Consider the following 27,024-nt stretch of genomic DNA (forward strand, 5'->3'; position numbering starts at 1 on the left):
TTCCTGGTGTGAATACACCCTAAAACAATCATTTATTTATTTCTACTTTGCCTTATGTATAGATTTTATTATGTCACCCTTTTCCCAGACACAAATATGATTCTTAAATTTGAAAATCAATAATAATAAAAAAATTATGTATTTAAAGTAAATAAAGAGAGAAAACATAGACCATTCAATATTTATAGTGTGAAGTATTTACCAACACTTTTTAAGGTGGTAATTCAGTGTTACAGTGAATAAAGGCTGATTCACCATGTTTTATGTGTCTAACTGGAGTCTACTGTATTAAGAACCCTAGAGAAAAAAACCTATACGAAAATGTATTTAAAATTAATTAATTTCATACTAAGTATACTACAAATCCATTAACATATTTACTGATATATCGCTTGACACTTACTGATATAAATATTTATTTGGACTACTTTATTGCACAATGCACATTGCTTAATATTAAGCCTAAAATGTGTTTTGATATCACTATTATTAAGGATAGTATGATCTCTATCAGTATTTAAATGCAAGATATTTAAAGTGTACCTAAGTATACTTGCAATAGTTCCACTTTAGCACAATCAAATATACTTAAATATAGCTTTAGTTGGACCTAAGCACTATATCCGAATAACTAAAATGACTTGTTTCAATTTAACAGACTTTAAGTATACCAATTTAGCATAATAAAAGTACAATTGCAGGATATTTATATTAAGTATATAAATATAAATGTATTTTGTAGCATACTTAGCATAAAATAAATGTATTTCAAATACATGTTAGTATATTTATTTTTCACTAGGGAAATGATTGTACATTAGGATGACACCATAAAGACATTTAAAAGTCAATAAGGGATCTTGAAATCAATTCTGTGTGACACGTAGCCACTGAAGGGATTTAATGTGATACCTCAGGCGAGCACGAGTCAGCATTCTTGCAGCTGCGTTGAACTCTTTGATAAGCCAGCCAAAACACTTCTGCAGCAGTTAATCTCGTATAAAATGTGTGAATGAGTTTCTCGCTTTCAGTCGGGGAGAGAATTTTGCATACTTCAGAGATGATAATATGCTGTTTTATAAACATTGTTAAACAGAGTTTCTTAAAACTGAAGTTGCTGTCAAATACGCCGAATTCTTGATGTGATTATTGGGCTTCAAAGATAAGGACGCTAAACAAGGTATAATAGATGTTTCTCTGAGAATACTCTATATTAATCAGGTTGTATAATGTTCCAGTACAACCACAAATGTATTTTTTCTGTGCCATCCAGCAGGGTAATAATTGATTTGAGGAGATCAGATGATAATTACATCAGCTAATGGAATCAAACATATGTAATAAAAAAGTAATAAAGGACCCAGGATTGAGCCTTGGGGGACGCCTCAAGATACCACATGGCTTGTGGAGGTGTGTGTATAGTTCAACATACAGTACTTATCCTGAGCTACTTAAACAGGATTTAAACCAGTATTGGATTGGACGTGATAGGCCAGCACTGTTCTGCAGTCAAGCAGAATCTTGTGACCAACTGTTTTAAAGTCAGTACTGAGATCGGAAATTGCCATATGAAATCACAATAATGTGAAAGTAGCCATGATGTGTTGCTGTGGAGGCGGTTATGTGTTAATAGGTCCCACAGTGGTGTCACAACATTGAGGAAGAGAACAGCTCATATTTGTAGTTTGGTTTGAATAAATACTCTTTTTGAGTTTAAAAAAATATTGTATGGTTTAAAAAAAAAAGAGGTGTTGCAAAATTTAAACCTAGAGGTGAAGAAATAACAATAACACAGATCAGAGACAGATCTGTAAAAAAAATAATCCACCTGTTTAATTAGGCATTACAGATCTGAAACAGGTTTGCCACCTCTTGCAAAAACTACGGCTGAAGCCGTGTGTGCTAGAGGGAGAGAATCATTCATTCTCCATTTAAATAGCACAGATATTAAACTCTTGAATGAGTCTGCTAACCAAGTAGTTGTGTAAATTATTATACATTTTATAGAATTGAACCTCTAAAGATAAACAGTTGATATTTTATGCTCGGTTCATTTTTCCAGCTGTCAGATGTTAAACAACAGACTCTTCTCCTCTAAACACAGCAGGTCAAAGCTCTGCTGTGAGATCATGGCTCAGACCTTCAGCGCTCTCACCGTGAGGCAGATCTACATGACTTTTACACACGTGCTACATCGACTGCAGCTCTGGGATAAATAGAGAGGTTTAGTGGCGGGTACAGTGCAGGGTATTGCTTCTAAGAGGTCAATGTTTTCTTATAATTCTTGATTTTATCTAATTTAAGTAAATGTTTTCAGAATTTCAGTTTATTATATGGAACAATTTCGTTTGCCCACAAAGGACTGATGTTCCATTTAGTCAAATTACGGAAGTTCATATTGACGAATTTGGAAGCTATAAAAATGTGATTTGCATTCAAGTGATTCTGGTTAGAGTTAGATGTTATATTTTACAGTATATTTTGTCAGTAACTGACAAAATATAAACCTCAGGGTGAGAAATGAGTCTACCAGCACAGTCTTTAGGTACCTTTATTGAAATCATCATGATATTTATGATTTAGTTACCATCAAAATTAAATATCAATATGTAATACTTTGAATAAATATTAAAGGGATAGTTCACTTTGAAATTAATTTTTGGTATGTTTTAGCTTACCTCAAGGGCATCCAAGATGTAGGTGTCTTTGTTTCCGCAGTAGTTTCAATTTTGATATTTTTAGGTCAAACCGTTCTTGTCTGTCAGTCAAATAATGCAGGTCTATGGTCACCACCTCAAAGAGCATGCACAGAGAAGTCCAAATTAAACATGATTTAATGACTCGTAAATGTAAGTACACATTGATGGTCTAAGACAAGAAACGAGCGGTTTGTGTGAGAAAACGAACAGTATTTATATAGTTTTTACCTCTTGTAACCACAGCCACGTCCAAGTGATCTGAGGGCGCGGGCGCTTCGGTCTGCGCAAGCGCCGGAAAGCGCCGCAAGTGATCTCTCGCGCGGTTGCGAAAAAATCGTCTTCCATTGCGATTTCCTGTATAGCTAAATATGTTTAGATCTTCACTGTGAAAGGTAACATTTCCGAAATCTCTGTGTAAACAATGAGTGACGTACACGCGTGAGAGATCACTTCCGGCCCTTGCCGTAAAAGACCGAAGCGCCCGCGCCCTCAGATCACTTGGACATGGCTGTGGTTACAACGATCTAAATACTGTTCGTTTTCTCACACAAACCACTCGTTTCGTGTCTTAGGCCATCAATGTGTACTTACATTTACGAGTCATTAAATCATGTTTAATTTGGACTTCTCTGTGCATGCTCTTTGAGGTGGTGACCATAGACCTGCATTATTTGACTGACAGACAAGAACGGTTTGACCTAAAAATATCAAAATTGAAACTACTGCGGAAACAAAGACACCTACATCTTGGATGCCCTTGAGGTAAGCTAAAACATACCAAAAATTAATTTCAAAGTGAACTATCCCTTTAAATATATGGCAGAACCCTACTGTATATTGTTCTGATTATTTTGAAATTGGCAAAATAGACCTCTAAGACACTTTTGAGTGAGATCTCATTTAAGATGGCTTCTCCCGTAGATACAAGAAAGATATTGCCAGACCATACAAACATACTGAATGTTATGTTTTAATAAACTGACTTTTGACATCCGATGATAAAAGGATGATAATTATTTTTTTTCTTAAAGGCATATCACTGTTCTCATCTCATTGAAGCCCAGGACCGGAGGTACAAAGCTGTTTATTGTGTAGTGTTGTCCGCAGCTGCAGTGGGCACAGCGACAGACTTCACTGCTAGCCATGGCATCTTTCACAAAAGACACAGTGAAATCCAGCCACGTAAATAAATAAACCTCTTTCATGGGGCCGATCTTCCATGATCTGACACATCTGCACTGAGGAATCCACAAACAGAGCACGTTTCCACACACATCCCACTTGATATAAGTGGTATATTTCAGTTTAAATTCTGTCATCATCTCACTTTCATGTTATTCTAAACCAGACTTTCTATCTTCAGTGGAACACAAAATAACATGTTCAAGCTACATTTTCCTAATAATGAAAGCATGAAACAATTTAAACAACTATAACAACAACTATACAAGTATAAAATGGACCAAATGTTGTGCATGAAGACACGTTGCCTCTGGTGTGACGTTACTGACACCAACACTCTGGAAAATAAAGGTTCTTTATTGGCATCTATTGTTCCTTTAACATTCATTAAACCTTTCCAATGCACAAAAGGCTCTTAATGGTGTAAACATGTTCTTCGAATTGTTAAAATGTTTACTGAAAGGTTCTTTCGGGAACCAAAATTTTTTGGCATTGTTGTGAAAAGTCCCTTTTGGAAACTTTATTTTTTAGGAGTGGCATTGTGTCTCACAACTGAATGTAAAACAAGTTTGAATTCATGCATTTATGAATCAGATTTGATAGATATGGCGAATATTTCCAGTAAAACTCGGCTCCTCGTGTGGCTTCTAAAGACTTGGAATATAGTGCTCAAGTTAGATGTACTTTTATGATATTTTAATGCTGTATTTTTGTCCTTTTAGCTTGACCGTAACTGGTCATCAAATACGTTTATTGTATGGAATAGAGCGGCTCAGAGATTCTTCAAAACATCCTTTGTGTTCCACGGAAGAACGAAGTAAATTTTGAGTAAATGATGACAGAATTCTTTTGAGAGCAGTGGAACATTTATTAAAGCAGGGAGTTTGACGTCACGTCGGCTCTCAAAGTATTAAGAAAAGACTGTCTAATTTTAATGCAAAGAGCGTAAAGGAGCTTCAATAGCCTGTAGCGCAGCTAAAATAGAGAACGCTGAAGACTAGGGTGTCAGTTGTCTGTGTGTGTTGAGAAAGAGAGAGAAGTTTGAGCTGAGAAAAGCAGATCATGAAAAAACAGCAGTTTTCCTCCATTCCTCTGGACGGGGTTTTAATGACTTCCAGACTGAAGGCATTTCTCCTCCTCCTCTCCTCTCCTCTCCTCCTCTTACGGAGCGGATTCAGCCTTTACCCAACACTTCTGAAAGCCACGCCAGCTCTTTAGAGAAAGATAAATTATTTCAAAGCATGTAATTGGTTGTGACGAAGGAGTACAAACATTCCTTAAGTCCTAATGCTGCTTCATGAACTGTGGCATTGTTTTCCAGGGCCAGATTTCAAGTAGCAAGTTAATTCTAATTACGTCGCTCCCCTTCCCCCGCTCGCCTCATGATAAACTGACGCCACACTCTTTGCTTAGCGCGTTTCCATTAGGCGGCCCTGTCAAAAAGGGTGAGACACTTCACACTCGCGTACTTCACACACACCGCGAGTCGAAAACTCTCACCCCAACCTGAGATTTGAAGCTGTTGTTAAATTGATCTTCACTTTCTTGCATTTGAATGATTGTAAATCACGTGCAGTGCTATACTGCTTTTTTCCAATAGTTGTTTGCCTACTTTATAGTTTCCCGGAAACAAGTTGCATTTTAGCACTTCGGGTTACATTATTCTGAAGTCTCATTCAAACTTATTTATATTAAAGATGAAATCTCGTTAAACGGGGTGTATAAGAAAATAAAAGTAAAAAAAAATTATGATTATTTTTTTGAGGTTATTTCAATGATTAATCCTTTAAAACATATTATTCTTGTATTGATCCATTTATGATGTCTATTGTCTATTGTCCATCTATTCTAACTTACCTGGAATTAAGGTACAGCTGTATTTGCATAAGGTTTAGACAGGATGGAAATACTTATTTGGCCATTTCTGCTTCTGGGCTGGTTCACGCAGGAAGCGTTTTCGCTTTGAGAAAGTTTACATTGAAAAATAAAGTAGCGCAGTGGAACGGAAAAATGTAATTTTCTGGTACAGGATGAGAGCTTATTAATTAAGAAACCGATTATTTATTTGTGCTAATTATTATTTTGTTATAATAATTAATATAATATATTCATTTATTAACTCTTCGTTAGTTTAGTCTTAGTTTTTTTATTTATGTTGAAATCTCCATTTTATTTCAGTTTACGAAAAATGCTCTTTGACCAATAGTTTTAGTTTTTAGTTTTAGAATTTTGTAGGAGCGGGATTGAAAGTCCGTCCCGCACCGACCTCTAGGTTGTGATAAACACAAGCTCAAGATATTTTCATGACATTGAATACATCAGTAAAACCCTTTTAGTTGTCTTGAAAATGGCGGTTGCTAATAAGTGTGAAAATGTTAATCATCAACAGGGAAACTCATCTACTCACTAGTCGTTTTTACAGCCTAATTGTGTTTATAATCGGGCTCTTGCTAACTATTTCATTTAAAGCCTACGTTTAACGACTAAAAATTTGCCAATTCAAACATATTATATATATATACAGTATGTTGGAAAGTCAGATTGGGGCAAACAAACTAGTTGAAGTGGGAACATAGATAATTAAAAGAGGTTGTTCGTCAACTGATGGCATGTCAGCTTTGTTGATTATAATGGTGATCTAGGTTTGTTGCATTTCACTGAATGTAGAAAAAAGGAAAACAGATACTCGCTGTGTCCTCATAAAAACTCACCATAAACAGATATAAGCAAGGCCACAAGAAGTCAATGTCATTGGAACTGATCAGACTAAACAAGCAGAGCGAAAGAACATGTGCTTCAGGTCAAAGTCATCTGGGAAACAGAATGACCACTCAGAAAAACCAAACAGCGATACGTCCTATCAGAAACACATAACAGCTGCGCACAGTCTGCGGTGGGACTCGCAGCACTCAGATTTCATTCAGATCTTCATCTCAAATCACTGTATTTCTATGAAAAAACAAAACAAAACAAAAAAAGCTCAAAAGGAAGAATGAGGAAACAGAAAGTCATCCAGCTGGGACTCAAACCGAGGAGGATAAATCTATTGTGACGCTGCAGAAAGATGCTGCAGTGATTACCTGAACATACTGCAACAATTACTTTACTTTTACCCTGTTACAATGACCCTGCAGGACTATCAATGTACTCAAGGTTTAAGATGCAAATAAAACCATAGATCAGCTGGTGTGAGAGAAACAGTGACACATACAGACATCTGTGGCTTCGTCCGATCCGTCCGGGCAATCCTTCTCCCCGTCACACCGCCAGCCTTTAGAGATGCACGTGACCTGATCCCTGCAAACAAACTGCTTGGGGCTGCAGGTTTTTGGAGCTGCAAAAAAGAAGAGCCAAAACAAATAATGTTAACAATGCATTCAGCTATTAGCACCACTTGTCAGGGGGGGAAAAGCATATATGTGACACACATGTGTCCAAAATCCACTGAGATCAGAGTATGAATGTTTGTGGTCTGGACAGTGTACGAGGATGCCAAGTTTTGTCAGTTTACCGCTAGTTGCTTATGTCTATTTCAAAACAAAATGATCGCAGCCAAGCCTATCTGCCCGCCAGACTGTTCTTCCCCAGCCTGGCCATTTCCTCTACAAGGCCGAAGTCTGACTCCTGCTTGCTTTACTCGTTCTATTCTGGTCCAATAGAGTTCAAAACAAACAAATAAATATAATAAAAGTCAATGTCCGATTATACTGACATCTGCTGATACAGATGCAATACCAATAGTTTGCTGGTAATGTCTCGAGCTTTTGTGCTGTATGATTTGAATTTTCATTCTGTTGAATGCTTAAAGTCCCGATGAATTCATACTTACTTTGTTTGCCTAAATTGATCGTTTTGTGGTGAACAATTCATCCATGCAAGTCAATCCACACAAAAAAATGTTTTGGCTTCATAATCTTGAATCAAAATCAGAAATTTCCCCTCCCGTCTGCATTGGAGGACCTTCCCTGATGACGTAGGTTCCCTTTCAAGGGAACTTCGAGCTGCGTTTGAGACGCGGTGGGAACGCTCTGCGTGATTGCGTCATGAAGCACGTGTAAAATCAGTCCAATGGAAGCCCGATACGTCATAGGTGACGTCATAGACCAGGAAACTATAAAGCACCCTTGAAAACAGACCGCGACAGCTTCTGTTGTCTTCAGTAAGCGCTCTCTGTTACTCTGTCCTTGTCTATTTATTGTTGTCTGTCCGATCATTCATATATATATATCATTATGGCGAGCAAGCAAGATTACAAACGTTGTGTTGTCCCTTGCCCTCGTTTCATTACGGGTGGGGACACACATCAGATGTGTGTTGCTTGTTTGGGAGTGGAGCATGCTCAGTCGGTCCTCGAGGGGGCTGACTGCGAGCATTGCATGAGTTTGTCCATGAAAACTCTCCGCTCTCGCCGGGCATTCTTTGAGGAGGATGGTTCGGTTCGTGTTCCCCGAGGTGCGGGTCCCGCGGCTGCCGAGGCACTGCGGCGGCGTTCATCTTGGGGTTCACATATGGATTTAGTAGCGGGGTTTGAGACGGGCCCCGCCCTTTCTCAGCCCTTACCTGCTGGATCCGGTGTCCCAGCCCAGGAAGGAGCCCGCTCTGCGGTTTCTCCTCCCCAGGTTGAGACACCACTGTTGCGGCTATCCAGTTCTGAGGAACTGGATGTCGTTGATATGGGGGAATTTGAGTTTTCGCCAGCTCATACCCCTGCTGATGAGGAGCTTATGGAGGTTTTATCTCGTGCTGTTACTAAATTAAATATTGAGTGGCCAGCTGATGATATTGATGTTGAATCAAGAAAGAGTCTTCTAGATGAATGTTATTTACCATCTAGATCACGACCTCCTCGTCGGGAACTCCCGTTTTTTCCTGATCTTCACACTGAGGTGTCCAGATCGTGGAATAAACCGGCGTCTTTCAGAGTTCATAATCCTCAAACTAGTAATTATAGTAAAGTTAGAGGTATGGATAATTATGGTTATTTGACGATGCCTCGTGCGGAAGAGACGCTTGGGAGCTATCTCTCCCCCGAGTCAGCGTCATCACTGAAAGCCCCGACGTTACCCACCAGACCATTAAAAAATACATCAATGCTGGTGGGTAAAGCGTATTCGGCAGCAGGTCAGGCTGCAGCATGTTTACATACGATGTCGATTTTACAAGCTTATCAGGCTGACCTGCTGAGGGACATGGATGATTGTGAGGAAGTTAGTGCTGAGACTGTTCGTGAATTACGTCGCACAACCGATCTATCTCTCCGGGCCACCAAGGAGACGGCTAAATCAGTTGGCCGTTCTATGGCAGCCCTGGTGGCCACGGAGCGTCATTTATGGTTGAATCTTTCTGAAATCAAGGATAAAGATAGATCTGTTCTTCTGGACGCACCGCTTTCTCCTACAAGTCTGTTCGGCGATGCTATAAATTGTGTTGTCGATAGGTTTCAAGAAAATAAAAAACAAGCGGCTGCGTTTCAGAGGTTTCTTCCTCGCCGGTCCAGTGTCCCCGAGGCTGCGCGTAATATAAAGATAGAGCAGCCTCGTCCGTCTACGAGCTCCGCACACAGATTCCAGCAGAAACAGAGCGTCGCTGCTCGGGCTCCTCCGCAATCTGGGGTTCCCGAGTGGCGTTCGCAGTCCAGGCCTGGTGGGGGTAGACAGGATCTGAGGACTGTCATCTCCAAGAGAGCCTGGACTAAGAAGAAGTCCTGACGCCGAGTGTGCCAGGCTTCTGAGGGTGGTCCCCTCCAAGGAGGAACGATTCCGAGGAACCGTTTCTCTTTGGCGCCCTCCGGGGGGCGATTCTCCGAGGAGAGTCGCAGCGTTGCCACGTCGGTTGTTCCCTGCCGGTTCGCCGTTTCAGGGCACCGAGGTGTCAGCGTCCCCGTACAATCCTCTGAGGAGGGTTGTAGAACGGTCAGTTCGGTTGTTCCCTGCCGGTTCGCCGCTTCAGGGCGCCGAAATGATTGTTCAATCAAATCCAGAGGCCAGTCTCGAGGGACTGGTTCCCTTATCAGAATTTCTGGCAGCGTGGAAACTTCTGCCAAATATTTCTTTATGGGTCCTGCACATAATAGAAAAGGGTTACAGAATTCAGTTCGGTTCTCGTCCGCCCAGATTTCAAGGGGTCCTTCCCACAGTGGTGGACCCGCAGCAGGCTCTGGTTATGGAGCAGGAAGTTCTGACACTTCTTCAAAAAGGAGCGATAGAGAGGGTGCCTCCTCCCTTCAGAGAGTCAGGGTTTTACAGCCGTTACTTCATTGTTCCGAAAAAGGATGGAGGGTTGCGTCCTATTCTAGATCTGCGCCAGTTAAACAGCAGAGTTCAGAAACTCAAGTTCAGGATGCTCACACTCAAGAAAATTGTTTCACAGATTCAGTCCGAGGACTGGTTTGTCACAATAGACCTGAAAGACGCTTATTTCCATGTATCTATCCATCCTCATCACAGGAAGTTCCTGAGGTTCGCTTTCGGGGGCGAAGCTTACCAGTATCGGGTTCTGCCGTTTGGCCTAGGTTTATCACCCCGCACCTTTACAAAATGCGTGGATGCAGCTCTGGCTCCCTTGAGACTCCAGGGCATTCGCGTATTAAATTATATCGACGATTGGTTGATTTTAGCTCAGTCAGAGCAGTTGGCGGTTCGGCATCGAGATGTCGTTCTGTCTCACATAAAGGAGTTGGGGTTGCGGCTCAACACCAAGAAGAGTGTTCTCCTCCCTACTCAGAGGACCACTTTTTTAGGTGTAATTTGGGATTCGACCACAATGCAGGCACGTCTATCTCCTGCTCGGATCACTGCGATTCTCACAGCCGTAAAAAATGTAAAACTAGGCCAGTCACTCACTGTGAAACAGTTTCAGAGACTGTTGGGGCTCATGGCAGCAGCGTCCAACATGATTACTTTTGGCCTGCTGTACATGAGACCCCTGCAGTGGTGGCTCAGAACCAAGGGGTTTTCTCCGAGGGGAAATCCGTTCCGCAAGATCAAGGTCACGCGGCTATGCCTTCGTGCTTTGGTCATGTGGAAGAAACCTTGGTTCCTCGCCCAGGGCCCAGTGCTGGGAGCTTCTTGTCGACGCGTCACGCTTTCGACGGATGCTTCCCTCACAGGATGGGGGGCGGTCATGAGTGGCCGCTCGGCGCAAGGTCTTTGGCAGGACCATCATCTGTCATGGCACATAAATCGTTTGGAGATGATGGCGGTATTTCGAGCTCTCAAATATTTCCTGCCAGACCTGAGAGGCCATCATGTGTTGGTTCGTACGGACAACACGTCAGTGGTTTCATATATCAACCATCAGGGGGGTCTGAGGTCACGTCACCTTTGCAAGCAGGCCCATCAGATCCTCCTATGGGCCCAGGGGAAGTTGCTATCTCTCAGAGCAGTTTACATTCCGGGGCGTCAGAATGTGGGAGCAGATATACTGTCAAGGCAGGGGCTGAGGCCCGGGGAGTGGAGACTTCACCCCGAGGTGGTGGAGCTCCTGTGGGAGAAATTTGGTCGTGCTCAGATAGACCTTTTCGCATCCTCAGATACAACCCATTGTCCCATGTGGTTCTCTCTCACGCACCCAGCTCCTCTCGGACTGGATGCGATGGTGCAGGTGTGGCCGAGGCTGCACCTGTATGCATTTCCCCCGATATCATTGCTCCCGGGGGTTCTGGAGAGGGTTCGCCGGGAAGGGGCCCGTCTGCTACTAATAGCCCCTTACTGGCCGACTCGAGTTTGGTTCTCGGACTTGGTGTCTCTTCTGAACGGCTCTCCCATGGAGATTCCAATCAGGAGGGACCTGCTGTCCCAGGTAGAGGGCACGATTTTTCACCCTCGGCCGGAGTTGTGGAAACTGTGGGCCTGGCCTCTGAGGGGGCCAGGCTCATAGAATCCGGTCTCTCGACTGAGGTCGTTGAGACCATTCTCCATTCCAGAGCCCCTTCCACGAGAAGACTTTATGCGCTGAAATGGAAATTATTCTCCACCTGGTGTGGTGAGCGTCAGTTAGATCCTGTTAACTGCCCTGTTGGTTCAGTTCTCGATTTTCTGCAAGACCGTTTCTCTGCTGGATTATCTCCTTCCACCTTAAAAGTGTATGTGGCGGCTATATCGGCCTATCATACCCCTCTGGGGGGTACTTCTATTGGGAGAGATCCTCTGATTATTCGTTTTCTCCGTGGTACATTGAGGTTGAGACCTGCACTGCACTCTAGAGCACCGGCTTGGGATTTAGCCATTGTACTTGAGGGTCTGGCTCTGGCTCCCTTCGAGCCTATTGAAGAGGTTTCAGAAAAATTCCTCACTTTGAAAGCTTTGTTTCTCCTTGCTATTTCTTCTATCAAGAGAATTGGAGATTTGCATGCCCTGTCGGTTGCTCCTTCATGCCTGGAATTTGCACCTGGTATGGTGAAAGCATTTCTATACCCTAAACCGGGCTATATACCTAAGGTCCCAGTGAATGTTGGGGGTCCAATAGTGTTGCAGGCCTTTTATCCTCCACCTTTTAATACCCCAGATCAGGAACAATTGAACCTGTTATGTCCAGTTCGGGCATTGGATGCCTACGTTCACAGAGCTGCCCTGTGGCGTAAGTCAGAGCAATTATTTGTATGTTTTGGGTCACCCAGAAGAGGGTGCCCTGCATCGAAGCAGGTTATGAGCAAATGGATAGTCGAGGCTATTTCATTGGCTTATGAAGCGGCCGGTCAGCCTTCACCTATGGCTGTACGGGCCCATTCTACTAGGAGTATGGCGGCCTCTACGGCCTTAGTTTCGGGTGTTTCCCTTCTTGACATTTGTAATGCGGCAGGCTGGTCCTCCCCGCATACATTTGTCAGGTTTTATGACCTTGACCTCTCCACTCCTGGGGCGAGGTTGCTTGCTTCTTAGTGTGCGCCAAGGACTTCACACAGAACGGGCATTTGTCACTATGGCGTAGTGGGTATGGGGTTCCCACCGCGTCTCAAACGCAGCTCGAAGTTCCCTTGAAAGGGAACGTCTCAGGTTACGTATGTAACCCTGGTTCCCTGAGAGGGAACGAGACGCTGCGTTTGCCTGCCATACTTCCTGCATACCCTGATCGACTTACTTCAGACTTTTCAGAAGCTGTCGCGGTCTGTTTTCAAGGGTGCTTTATAGTTTCCTGGTCTATGACGTCACCTATGACGTATCGGGCTTCCATTGGACTGATTTTACACGTGCTTCATGACGCAATCACGCAGAGCGTTCCCACCGCGTCTCAAACGCAGCGTCTCGTTCCCTCTCAGGGAACCAGGGTTACATACGTAACCTGAGACGTTTCACGGTTTGGGCGTCTGCTTAACATCCGTAATCACGCCCCTCCAACTGACAGTTGATAGGCTGAATGAAAACACCTACTTTTCTAGGTCCAATCAGGTGCTAGTTGGGAAAAAAGCCACGCCCACTATTTTGCCTCATCTAGTATTCCGTTTCTCTCGGAAATACGTCACAACACTGGAGAAAAGGGATATTTCACCAAAATATGAAAATTCTGTCATGATTTTATGACACTCAAGTTGTTCCAAACCTGTATGAATTTCTTTCTTCTGCTCAACACAAAAGAAGATATTTTGAAGAATGTTGGTAACCAAACAAATGATGGGCTCCAATGACTTCCACAGTACTTTTTTCCATACTATGGAAGTAAATGGGGGCCATCAACTGTTTGGTTACCGATATTCTTCAAGATATGTTCTTGAACAAAGCCATTTAGCATTTTACATTTCAAATTGAAAAAAGCTACAACTGACTTCAAAATAACACCAAAAACTTTTTCTTCTTTTTTCCCATACAAATCCATGCAAAAATGAGCCATTATTTGTTGACGTGTCAAGAATCAGCTCTCATGAGTACAGTCAGGGAGGAGAATGCTCTCAGTCTGTAATCAGTTTAGTTGAAGAGCACATCAACATGACCGACGTCTGAGCAAGCTGCGAGCTTCAGTTTTGTATGTGCCCCTGACTTTAGAATACATTCCTGAGTTAAGATTTTTAGAAAACCCAGACTGACTCAGTTACAAAAACTGTTTTGCAGACTGTCATGAAAGATGTCAAGCACCCAGTCGTGTATTTTTGTAATACATTGTAAAATAATGATTCATCTCAGAGTTGGTTTGGTTCAAGGTTTAGTACTTGTTAATGAAGAAATGTTTGAAATGCCCAATGGAGAAAACGAACGGAAAATGTATTTCCAGGAATCAGGGCATTGGGAAAGGCATTTCCCGCTCTCTCCTGACTGTACGTGTTTCGAGTCAGACCAGCGTTCCTCGGCACATCCAGGTCAGTGTTCCCACACCAGTGCCAGTGATGCAATGAGTCTAGAGGCCATCAAAGGACATCTTGTTCTGGTTTGGCTGCAGAAGGTGCAAAAATGTGGCCGCTTTTCATTGGTTGACTATTTGGAATCAAGTGCGAATTCATTCCAGACCACCTTCTCAAAAGCTCTCTAAAAGCCTCAAGTTTGCTATCTGCACCGCACCTCTAGACACACACATCAAGAAAAGCAGAGCTGACTATCAACTGCAACTGAGGTTTTCACACGTCATCAGAGAAGAGAAGAGAAGAGTAGAGTAGAGAAGAGAAGAGAAGAGAAGAGAAGAGAAGAGAAGAGAAGAGAAGAGAAGAGAAGAGAAGAGGGAGAGGAAGTTACTTTGACTCAAGATTACAAGGCACATGAATAATAATATAAAGATGTGCATGTATATTACCAATATCACACAAGCAAAAGTGCTGTTTTTCCAAATATCAGCATGTTCGCAAATGTGATGTTAATTTTATACAACAATTCAATAAACAATAAGATAACAGGCTATAAGGCGACTTACATTTTAGACACAATATTGTCTGTTTTTCCTCTATTTTGACAACAAAAATAGTTCCAAAAAGTAGAGCCACGTCTTTGAGCAACAGTTTCATTTTCGTCACTGAATAAATCCGCATTTTTGGACGAATTGTTCTAATAAAGGACTCAATGACTCACTCACTCACTTCTGCTTCGTCCCTGAATGAATCAGCCATTTTAAATTAATCGTTAGACACATAATCGTTGACTAACTCGTTAAGACAATGATTTCCCGCCACCTACAGGCGGTTTTAGTATAATTTAATTTTAGCTGAGGGGCTAAAGGATGACGATTGAATGCTGTTTTTGTTTTCGGTCACGATTGTAACAATAGTTCTGGTGAAATAGATAGAATGCATTTATAAATAGACTATTAAAAGCAAAATATGAGATAACATTGTAAATATAACAGAAATAAAGTAATTGCATTTGCATTGCATATAATGTTTTTGTTTGTCTTTTCTTCTCTGGGAGGCAGGAGTCGCTGACTGTTTCTTTAAAGTTGCCCTGCGACTTGCAAAGGCTCCCTCTGTTGACAATTTTACATGAAATGTATGATATGCTGAAAAAATGCCACAACTAATATTCTGACATGTTTTTATTAAATCCACCAGCTGGAGCTCGCCACCATGATCTCCACCAGAGGGCACTCCTCCCGACTCCCTTGCTATCCCATCATAAACTTAACCCATTGCCTGGACTTATTATTGTTTGATCACTTCCACCTGTGTCTCATTATCTCGTTAAACTCTGCCTTCATAAGCCCAGTGTTTTCAGTCATTCTTTGCGAAGTCTTGTATGTTCAATGTTACACTGCAATTCTGAACTTTGAATCCTGGTTTCTAGTGTCTTAGTTTTGATCTTCTGTCTATTGTCCTGGATTTCCCTGTTTACCTGTGTTTTCTGCCCTGGTGTTTATCGTCTGGATTATCTGCATGGTTGTTTTGACCAATTGCCTGTTATATGGATTGCGATTCTGGATTGCCCAATACAGCTCGATTTGGATCCTCACCCAATTTTAACGTTCAAAAATGTTAGTGGTAGGAAATACAAATTAATCTGCACATTTTTCAACAGACTCTAGAATGTTAGAATCACCGAGGTAACAGTGATTCTGTTTCTCTTTAAGGTGACCACTGACTAAGGTAAACACACAGTGTTTATTTATTTTCTAAAAATGTATATATTTTCTTAAACAAGTTTGACCAGTGGTTATTTCAGAGCATTCCTGGGCTGCAAAGACATGAAAGCCGTCTTTATGTGGCTTCCTGACTGTGAGGAAAAAGTGCACACATATTCACATTCACTACCGCAAAACTAAAGACCTACCGGTACTATTAAGACATACAGTAAACAATCAAAGAACATCTTATAAATTCTATTTTACTATTATCAATATCACAGTTCTGAGTCTATGCTCTTTTAAAGTCCTACTGTGGTGAATATCCAGCGTTTAATGTTGTTTATATGTCTATGTGGTGTTTTTAATATGCTTTAAGACAAACCATGTGTAAATTTATAAGTCGACAGCATTGGTGAGTATTTTCTCCTTAAAACTGCAGTGAACCAAAGTCTCAAAAAGTCACAGTCTCAAAAAAAACCCGGCTTGAAATCACTGGTGTTTCTGACGTCACAAACTACCTTGTAACCAATCAGGGGTGCGTTTCCCGAAAGCATCGTTAGCCAACTATGGTCGCAAGTTCCGTCGTTACCAATAGAGTTCAATGGGATTTGCGACCAACTTGCGACCATAGTTGGCTAACGATGCTTTCGGGAAACGCACCCCTGATCAACGTGTGATCGTCAACCAGTGGATCTCTGAGCTGAGTGAGTGAGCGGAGGCGGGGCTCATTTGCATATTCATAGAACCACGAATACTGAGACAAGGGTGTAGAGTTACATTCAAGCGATTTTAAAGCATGTAGATTTTTTTCCAAGGAAAAAACTTTTAAATATGTAATTTCGGTGATCAAAGATGAGTTTTAAGGGATAGAACTATTGACTACAGGGGGACTTTAACACCATCAATGGATTTACTGTTCGTTTTTTCTTTCGTCTGGCTACTTTTACCTCAGTGATTCTAACATTCTCTGCACATATTAACTGCAGTACTTGAATCCACACACTAAAGCCCTAAAGGAGTCTGTATATGCACTGCTGAAGTCGACTGCAGCTTTAATGGCAGTGGAATAAACGGGAGCATTTACATGGCGTCATAAATCAGAGACTATAACCAACAGCTGCCGTCCGTGGTTAGGAGGTTATCTGACACACTTCACTTACACACATCTTTAGAGAGCCTGGCTCATTAATGAGGTTGAATAAACCTTCAGCAAAAAATGTGAAAGTTCTCAACACTCTCTTTGGTTTATCTTGATTCTCTGTTATATTATTAGAATGTTCTGACACAGTTCAAATGTTAATATAACACTATAAATGCCTGTTCACACCAAGGATAACTATAAAGATAAAGATATAGTTTTAAAAATAGCTCTAAATGTAAAAGAATAATAATAATAATAATAATACTAATAATAATAATGTTATTTTTTGTCTTATAATATTGGGCTGACACCTTCAGTATTGAGGTTAAAGAAGCAATGCTCATTTGGTAGAACTCAAGCAAAGACTACATTATACAGAAATGCTCTTACTAATACTGAAAATAAAGATTTAAGCTAAAGAATTAAGCTAAAGTAAAGTAACCTCATTTAAGACAATCAAAGACATTCATCACAAAAGAAACACTGAATTATTCTTGAAGATGAGCAATGATTATCTCATCGAGTCACTAAAGTAGGTGAACAGTGAATAATACTGTGAGTAATAGGCTGTAGTTTGCAGGCGGTATGCGACTGTAATTACATTACGAATATAGAAAATTGGATCTGAGCAAGGGAAAAGAACAATAAAGGAGCGAATAATAATATATGAAGAGAACAAATGGAGTGTTGGAGACTCGAGGAGTGCAGGGAAATGTCACACATGAAATCAATCAGGGTTGAGAGCCATTCAGAAATGAACTGAGAATGTCTTTTAAATCACAGTTTCATTCCTGAACTTGAACTGAGGTAGCAAACAGGACACAGAAGTCCTATTCAAAAAGGCCTGCAATTCATAGACATTCACATAACCTCTGTATGTCATTTTAATTAAAAACTGGATATGATTCTTTTTTAAGTCTCATAACTTGTGCTTACTCGAAAACAACTTTCGTTTTCAGGAATTTATTCACATAACTTATTAACACCTAAATACTCAGTAAAAGTGCCCCTATAGGCTCTAATTTTGTATTGGACACTCCTACAATAGGTTTACATGCATTCAAGCTCAAAAAACATGTTCCTTTTCTCATAATATCCATTGCAGCATCAGCTCTTTTCTCACAGTGTCTGAAACGCTTCAAGGATCAAGGATTCAGTCTCTCTAAACCCCGGAAGTCTCAGATACAACTACAGTGTTTGAGGGTCAGTAGACGTTGTTCACGGCAGCCGATGAAGAACATAGACTGGCATTCTGTCAGGACCACTATCGTCAAATACGATTGACAATTAGCATACAGTTTGGATTGGGGGTATGGTTCTGTTCTGGGCGAGAACTCCCTGCGCATCCATGCAGCCTAGCATAGATACGAGCAGCAATAACCCCCCTTACGCCGCCTTCACATTGGCAGTTGAAATCAGCTCCGTTACGGCTCCGAAACGACCGGAAGTCATTCATTTCCTATGGAGATTCGCAGACCGCATGCGAATGGGTCCGAAACGGGTCCGACCGAGTGCGGTGCGAAGAAAATCGTGTCCGTTGGTCATCCGGATGCGTTCAAAAAATGTAACTCTTGCGAAAAGCTACGGACGGTTCCTATCCGACAATTCCAGCGGAAGTTAGCGTTGCTATGATACTGATAAACAAACCTGAATTCTTATCGCTATAAAATCATTATTTATTTTATTAAAAGTTAAGTTGTCATGTCATTTTTTTATTTTCATGATTTGCTAACGTTATTAGGGCAGTTAATGCAATTAAATTTTTTAGCCGACCTGACATGTCAACGTCCTGAGCAACTTTCCTCACGCAGCAGCCTTCCTATTAATATCTCTATGACCCTCATCAGAGAGATCATACAGAACTGACAGAATCAACCTTTCTAATCTCTCCGCCATTTTTGTTCTACCCGCTTCCGACGCTTTTCACTGTGTAGTACGACGTCCGTTGGGGGCGTATTGCGTATTACGGAGCTGATTTCAACTGCCAGTGTGAAGGCGGCGTTAGAGGAAACAGAACAGAACCAACATGAATGTATTGCAGATATCATTAATTCATTTTAATGTACAACATAATAAGAGAATTTCAGTCTGATCCAGGGGTAAGAATGCCAAATCCTGACTGACGAGAGGAGGAGCTGGGGAGGAAGGAGGGTAATTCGCTCCTGAGAAACGCGATAGCTGCTGATAATACTGAAGGAGCTTATAGCCTATATGTATACAGTGATAGGCGTCACATTCCTATAGGTAGACGTGGATCAGCTGAGAGTCACTGATGCGAGCTTGACTACCGTGACCTGCCAGAACTGACGCTACGCTTAATTTATGCAAATCTGTTACAAACCTATGTAGATTCAGCAGGAAGTGAGACAATTTGCAGACGTTTTACACTCACAAACAGCTCTATTACACACTATATGAAAGGTAATATCCAAAAAAGCATAACAGGGGCACTTTAAAAACTCCTCGTTTTAGTTTTATAAATTAGGAAGTTTCTTAGATTCATTACTTGTTTTTAGTGTAAATGTACAACACAAGTTGGATTCTGTCACCATAATTGACTCAACTTTAAAACATTTAAAATTGAACCCTGCCTTAAAACATTACTGACCAATCCTACCTTAATAATTGTTGCCTATATTATCAGACAAGATTTTGCTATTTCTAACGCACTTCTATAGAATGTGTGTTTGGATAGTTTTAAACATTATTTTTACAGAAATTGTTCAAATACACAGAAAAAAAGTTGTTAGTTGGGCACTTAATGCATAATAGTGACACATCTCAGATGTGGGGTAAAGGGTAAATTGAGTTCCTCGTTGCATTTGTGCTAGATAAATGTGACGGAATGTAAACTTTCACTTTATTTTATCTTTTCACTTTGAGCCTTTATATATAATACATTATAAAAGTACTTTTAATGCATTAATTATGCTTTGTAATGCACCTTATAATGAATGTATGATATCATGAATAATTATAATCACAGATATAATACATTATAATACTTTTCTATTCATTGTTACACCTTTAGAAAGTATAAGGCATTAAAACACAACAAATAACCAATTTCAGATTTCAAGAATCTGCAAATAATATAATGCATTTTAAGTTTGGTTACAATTATTTATGAAAAGATGTCATGCATTACAAAGTACATTATGAATACCTTTATAATGCATCATACATAAAGGCTTTAAGGAAAAGTGTTACCAATGCGACTTTTTGTTAGTAGCTTTTAGCCAACTAAACCACACACTGTGATATCATATCCACCTTTGGTGTGAAATTTTCTTGCATGATAAAGATAATGCCAAATGGGAGACAATGCACCAAAAATGGAGGAAAACACAAAGCAATAACTCAATTGAACTGCGAGTACGTTTACACATGAGAGTACTGGCAACTCTGTGGCAAAATAAAATAAGCAATAATATATGAGTAGGTGTGGAAAGCAAACAGTTCCCTTTCAAGGGAACTCAAGCTGCGTCAAGCCGCTGTGGGAACGCCCCTGTGTTATTGCATCGTGAAGCACGTGTATAATCAGTCCAAAGGAGAGACGAGACGTCATAGGTGGATAACGTTATTGACCAGGAAACTATAAAGCACACCTGAAAACAGACCGCACTAGCTTCTCTGCCTTCAGCAAACGCTCTCTGTATACTGTCCCTGTCTATTTATTGTTGTCTGTCATTGCAAGCACAATATTTCACAGAAAGATATATATATATACATAAATGGCGAGCAAGCAAGATTTTAAGGCGTTTTGTTCCCTGCCCTCGTTACATCACAGGTGGGAGTGGAGCATGCCCAGTCAGTTCACTAGGGGGCTGACTGTGAGCGTTGCGAAAAGCTGTCCGTGAGGACGCTCTGCTCCCGCCGGGCGTTCTTTGAGGAGGACGGTTCGGTGCGCACTCCCCTTGGTGCGGGTCCCTCTGTTGCCGAGGCACAGAGGCGACGCACATCTTGGGGCTCGCAAATGGATATGACAGCAGGGTTTGAGATGAGCCCAGCCCTATCTCAACCTTCACCTGCCAGATCCAGTGCCTTATCTCAGGGAGAAGCACGCGCAGAGGTTTCTTCTCACCAGGATGAGGCACCAGTGCTGCAATTATCCAGTTCTGAGGAATTGGATGTCGTCAGCATTGATGCAGGGGATTATGAGAATTCTCCATCTCATACCCCTGCTGATGAGGAGCTTATGGAGGTTGTGACTTGCACTGTTGCCAAATTAAATATAGATTGGCCAGCCGAGGAACAAGAGAAATATAAAAAGAAAAGTTTACTAGATGAAAGATATTTACCATCTAGGTCACAGCCTCCTCATCGGGGTTTGCCGTTTTTTTCCCGACCTCCACACTGAGGTGTCGAGGCCGTGGAAGAAACCGGTCTCATATCGTGTTTTTAATCCACAAACATCTAACTACAGCAATGTTATGGGTAATAAAAATTATGGTTATGTGACGATGCCTCGGGCTGAAGAGACGCTGGTGAGCTATCTCTCTCCCGAGTCAACGTCATCATTAAAAACCACTTGAGCGCTGGTGGTTAAAGCGTATTCGGCAGTGAGTCAGGCTGTGGCATGCTTGCATTCAATGTCAATCTTGCAAGCATACCAGGCTAATCTGCTTAGGGACATGGATGATTGTGAGGAAGTCAGCACTGACACAATTCGAGAATTGAGTCGCGCAACAGATCTGTCTCTCTAGGCTGAATGGTTGAATTTGTCTGATATGAAAGATTATGGGCCCTATTTTAACGATCTGAAACGCAAGTGTCAAAGCGCAAAGCGCAAGTAACTTTGTGGGCGGATCCCGGCGCTGTTGCTATTTTCTCGGCGGGATAAATGCCTCGGGATAAATCTAAAAGGGGTTGGTCTGAAGTAGCTTCATTATTCATAGGTGTGGTTTGGGTGTAACGTGAAATAAACCAATCAGAGCGTCATCTCACATTCCCTTTAAGAGCAGGCGCGCTTGTTCTAAAGCGGATTCCTATTATAACGGCGGTTTTGCCAGGCGCGCGCCAGGAGCGGTTCACAGCCGAGGAGAGCAACGTTCTCGTCAGGGCGGTAAAACACAGAGAAGTGACATTGGGGATGGAGAAACCCTCCCAAATTAACTTCTGTTAAACAGGTGTATGATAACTTGGGTAAATGTGTAAGTTACATGTATGTTTTTTTTAATAAATTGTCTATCTATCTATCTATCTATCTATCTATCTATCTATCGTAATAATGTATGATTTGCAAAAATTAAAACTGCTGCTTAGATGAGAGAATCAAAGTGTATGCGCGTTGTGCACACGCTACATTGATTATGGGCAAGCATGCGCCCTGAAAATAGCATAATGAACAACGCGCAACACGCCACTAACTTTAGACTAGTTTTTTTCTGGTCAGTGGCGCAATTGTTTTATAGAACAGCAAAATAGCATGAGGGAAAGTTTGCGCCGGAACACGCCTCCTCTTTGCGCTGAACCGCCCCGGGGAGCGCAAGTGTATTTCTTAGTTAACCGACGTGCGTCTGTGGAGGGAAAAGCCCGCTTTGCGCGGGTGCAAAATAGGAATGATACATGCGTCAGTGTACAAAGTCATTTGCGCCTGGTGCAAGATAGGGCCCAGAGACAGATCTGTTCTTTTGGACGCTCCACTTTCGCCTTCGGGTCTATTTGGCTACGCTGTCAATACGGTCGTCGATAGATTTCAGGAGGCGAAGAAGCAATCAGCAGCGTTCCAGAAGTTTCATCCTCGCCACTCTAATGTCCCCGAGACTGCTGGGTGGGAGACGAGGCTATCAGACTTCTGAGGGTGGTCCCCTCCGGGGAGAGACAGGTTCCCGTTTCTACTTGGAGCCCTCTGGGGGGCGACTCTCTGAGGACGGTCGCAGCGCTGCCAGTTCAGTTGTTCCCTGCTGGTTCGCCGCTTCAGGCCACCGAGGTGTCAGCGTCCCCAAACGATCCTCCAAGGAGGGTCGAAAGCAGTCAGTTCGGTTGTTTCCTGCCGGTTCGCCGCTTCAGGGCGCTGAGGTGTCAGCGTCCCCAAACGATCCTCCGAGGATGGTCGTAGAGCAGTCAGTTCGGTTGTTCCCAGCTGGTTCGCCGTTACAGGGCACCGAAGTGGCTGTTCGACCAATACCAAAGGCCAGTCTCAAGAGACTGGTTCCCTTAGTAGATTTTCTGGCAGCATGGAAACTATTGCCAAATATATCTCATTGGGTCCTGCATTCAATAGAAAAGGGTTCCAGAATTCAATTCGGTTCTCATCCACCCAGTTTTCTAGAGGTCCTCCCTATGGTGGTGGACCCCGAGCAGGCTCTGGTTATGGAGCAGGAAGTACAGACTCTTCTATGAAAGGGGGCTATAGAAAGGGTTCCTCCTCCCAGCAGGGAGTCGGGGTTTTACAACCGTTACTTCATTGTCTCAAAGAAGGATGGGGGGTTGCGTCCTATTCTAGATCTGCGCCAACTAAACCGCAGGGTTCAGAAACTCAAGTTCAAGATGCTTACACTCAAACAGACTGTCACAGATTCAGTCCGAGGACTGGTTTGTCACAATAGACTTGAAGGACGCTTACTTCCATATATCCATCCATCCTCATCATAGGAAGTTCTTGAGGTTCGCTTTCGGGGTCGAAACTTACCAATTTTGGGTTCTTCCGTTCGGCCTAGGTTTATCACCCCGCACTTTTATTAAATGCGTGGATGCAGCTCTGGATCCCCTAAGATTTAAGGGAATCTGGATGTTGAATTACATCGACGATTGGTTGATTTTAGCTCAGTCTGAGCAGATGGCAGTTTGGCATCGTCGTTCTGTCCCACATAAAGATGCTGGGGTTCAGAAGAGTGGGATCACTTTTCTAGGTGTGGTATGGGTTTCAACAACGATCCGGGCACAATTGTCACCTGCACGTATTACTTTGAATCTCTCAGCCGTAAATGGGGTAAAACTAGGCCAGTCACTCACTGTGAAACAGTTTCAGAGACCGTTGGGTCTCATGGCAGCTGCGTCCAACGTAATAACTTTTGGCCTCCTATACATGAGACACCTGCAGTGGTGGCTCAGGACCAAGGGGTTTTCTCTGAGGGGAAATCCGTTTCGCATGATCAAGGTCACGCGGCGATGCCTACATGCCTTTGTCATGTGGAACAAACCTTGGTTCCTCACCCAAGGCCCAGTGCTGGGGACTTGTTGTCGACGCGTAACGCTATCGACGGATGATTCCCTCACAGGTTGGGGGTCGATCATGAGTGGTCGCTTGGCGAAAGGTCTATGGCAGGACCATCTTCTTTCTTGGCACATAAATCGGCTAGAAATGATGGCGGTGTTGATGATGGCGGACCTGAGAGGTCACCATGTGCTTGTCCGCACGGACAACATATCGGTGGTCTCTTATATCAACCATTAGGGGGGTCTGAGGTCACGTCACCTATGCAAACTGGCTCATCAGATCCTCCTATGGGCCCAAGGGAAATTACTGTCTCTCAGGGCAGTATATATTCCGGGGCATCTAAATCAGGGAGCGGATATTCTTTCAAGGCAGGGGCTGAGGCCCGGGGAATGGAGACTTCACCCCGAGGTGGTGAAGCTCCTTTGGGAGAATTTCGGTCAAGCTCAAGTCAACCTTTTTGCATCGTCAGATACAACGTATTGTCCCATGTGGTTCTCTCTCATGCACCCAGTTCCTCTCGGGCTGGATGCGATGGTTCAGGTGTGGCCGAGGCTACACCTGTACACTTTTCCACTGATATCCATGCTTCCGTAGTCGTAGTCTGCTGTGCCCTGTGCGAGCTTTGGATGCTTACATACACAGAGCTGCCTTGTGGCGTAAATTGGATCAACTATTCGTCGGTTTCGGGTCACCCAGAAAAGGTTACCCTGCATCCAAGGATGAGCAAGTGGGTAGTCGAGGCTATCTCACTTGCTTATGAAGCAGCTGGTCAGCCTTCATCTTTGGCTGTCTGGGCCCATTCTACCAGGAGTATGGCTGCCTCAAAGGCTTTATTATCGGGGGTTTCCCTTCATGACATCTGTGATGTAGGCTCCACTCCGGAGTCTAGGGTGCTTGCTTCTTAGTGTGCGCAATGACTTCACACAGAACAGGCATTTGCTATTATGGCGGCACCTGAGACGTTCTTCAGTGTTGAGGACGGTCATGCCAGAAGGTGCACATATTCTTCTTTTGAATATAAAATCCCCATTGATGCTTAGCAATAAGGGTGGGCGGCATGACCAACATCCTTTAACAAGACAAGAGTCATTTGATATTGCCATTATCTATGCTGGAAATTATGATACGGGCATATTTGTCCGTTTAATTCTACATTAATGCTATATTAAAATTGTGGGATTATATGGTTTATTTAACTTATTACATTTCTGTAGAATTTGGAAAAAGTGTTTTTATTTAAGATCATCATAGAAAATTACCAATATGAGCGGCTAGTTAATATTGAGTGTTTATTTTCAGCCTTCCCATCATTTCCTTCCAGCGATCAGTCCATCTCTGCAGAGACCAATTCATTTTATTTAGCTCTGTCCCTTTTAGTACTGGGCAGATGAATAGTCATGATACATTCACAATGATTTTGCTGGCAATATAAAATTAAGTAACATTAAATGTGCTTTTTATTAGGGCATTAAGTTTGCCAAAGATAATTAGATTAGATGCTTATAGATTAAACACAGTTGTTTCATTTGACTTTCTCTTTAATCATAGTCCATCTGTTTGAATGATTAAAAAAACTGCTCATTTTAATTGCACATGGCTTTTTTATGTCTGAAAAAGAGCAAAGATATTAATATGGGGATATATTGAACTTCGTCAAAGCGCTGAAATATATACAAAATTTCATGATTGAGGGTACGGCCTTATTGGGAAGCTAAGGGTATTTTTGACAGTGTACAGATAATAATTTTACTAATAATTTGCTGAAGAAAATAAAGCAATGCAATACACATTTAATACACAATGTTGTGGGCCAAAAGTATTCAACATATACGTTTTAACATGAGACTAGTTTAATGGAATCACTTTTTGACCTTGTCTGGGCAAAGTTACATAAAATCTTTGAATTGCATTGTCATGACCGCATTACATTTTGAATGATATGCACAAGGATATCAGAAAGTTAGTGTTTACATGGAGCAGACTCCTAAAGAACCTATAACTGAAAATTCAGCCGGCAAGAAAAGTAGTCCTACCTCAAAATGAAAGATTTTCAGAATGCTGTCAGAACTTGAATTTAAATTATATTCAGTGGACAAATTTATGCTAAATGCTGTTGATAAAGCCTAACTTTTATTGAACACCTGAAAAAATAGTGTTGTAATACTAACAATATGGGCTCTTATTTTAAATGTTCAGCACTTTTCAGTAATAAATACCGTCCATAAAGGGAACAGAAGATAACTGACTGTAAATTACATGCAAGTGTCTTTATTTTCAGATTTCCCTGCATTTCCTGCTGAATATGTTTGATTTCAATTTCATGGCTTGTTAACTTTGACTCTAGATTGGGAAATGTAAGTATTCCTTCTAAGTTATTTAAATGTGTATCTTTTTGTAAATTTAATACATTAATTTAGTACAATTAATTATATATTCAAATACTTGTTTACCGATGACCTGATTTTCCTACCACTGGAGAACCACCTTCGTGTTTTTGTGAGTGTAATGTCAGCGCAGAACCAGCTGCTACTACAGGAAACGCATAATGCCAAACCACACTGAACGACAGCAGGCTTTGCACAGGACGCTTTCTTGCCTTCAAAAGCACCTTGACGTAGAGCAACAGAATGGAAGAGAATGCTGACGTCTAAAGATTTCTCACGGTTTAAAACGGTTTTAGTAAATATAAAAGTATAAATTGGAGCTGTGATGCAGAAACTATTATTTTTCCCATATTCTCCATTGTTGCAGCTCCTCTCTTCCCAGTCTGTCAGTAACGCTCTGTTTAGTTCCTGTCTCTATGAAGCTCCTCCTTCTGAAAAGCACACTGTGCTCTGATTGTGTTGTGATTGGTCGAGCGCTTCGAG

The 27,024-nt window shown here is 41.9% G+C and overlaps 1 protein-coding gene across 6 annotated transcripts in view; it reads right to left on the bottom strand.

The window, feature by feature from the left end:
- The window catches only part of lrp1aa (low density lipoprotein receptor-related protein 1Aa), a 169,578-nt gene that overhangs the window by 133,743 nt on the left and 8,811 nt on the right, over positions 1 to 27,024 (bottom strand). For all 6 annotated transcript variants that reach the window (XM_056252515.1, XM_056252513.1, XM_056252511.1 and 3 more), the window contains exon 2: positions 7,093 to 7,215. In XM_056252515.1, the coding sequence (XP_056108490.1) occupies positions 7,093 to 7,215 (123 nt within the window). The remainder of the gene's footprint in view (positions 1 to 7,092; positions 7,216 to 27,024) is intronic.

Source organism: Rhinichthys klamathensis, unplaced genomic scaffold, assembly GCF_029890125.1.
Source record: "Rhinichthys klamathensis goyatoka isolate OS25496 unplaced genomic scaffold, OSU_Roscu_1.1 h1tg000095l_1, whole genome shotgun sequence".
Classification (NCBI taxonomy): domain Eukaryota; kingdom Metazoa; phylum Chordata; class Actinopteri; order Cypriniformes; family Leuciscidae; genus Rhinichthys; species Rhinichthys klamathensis.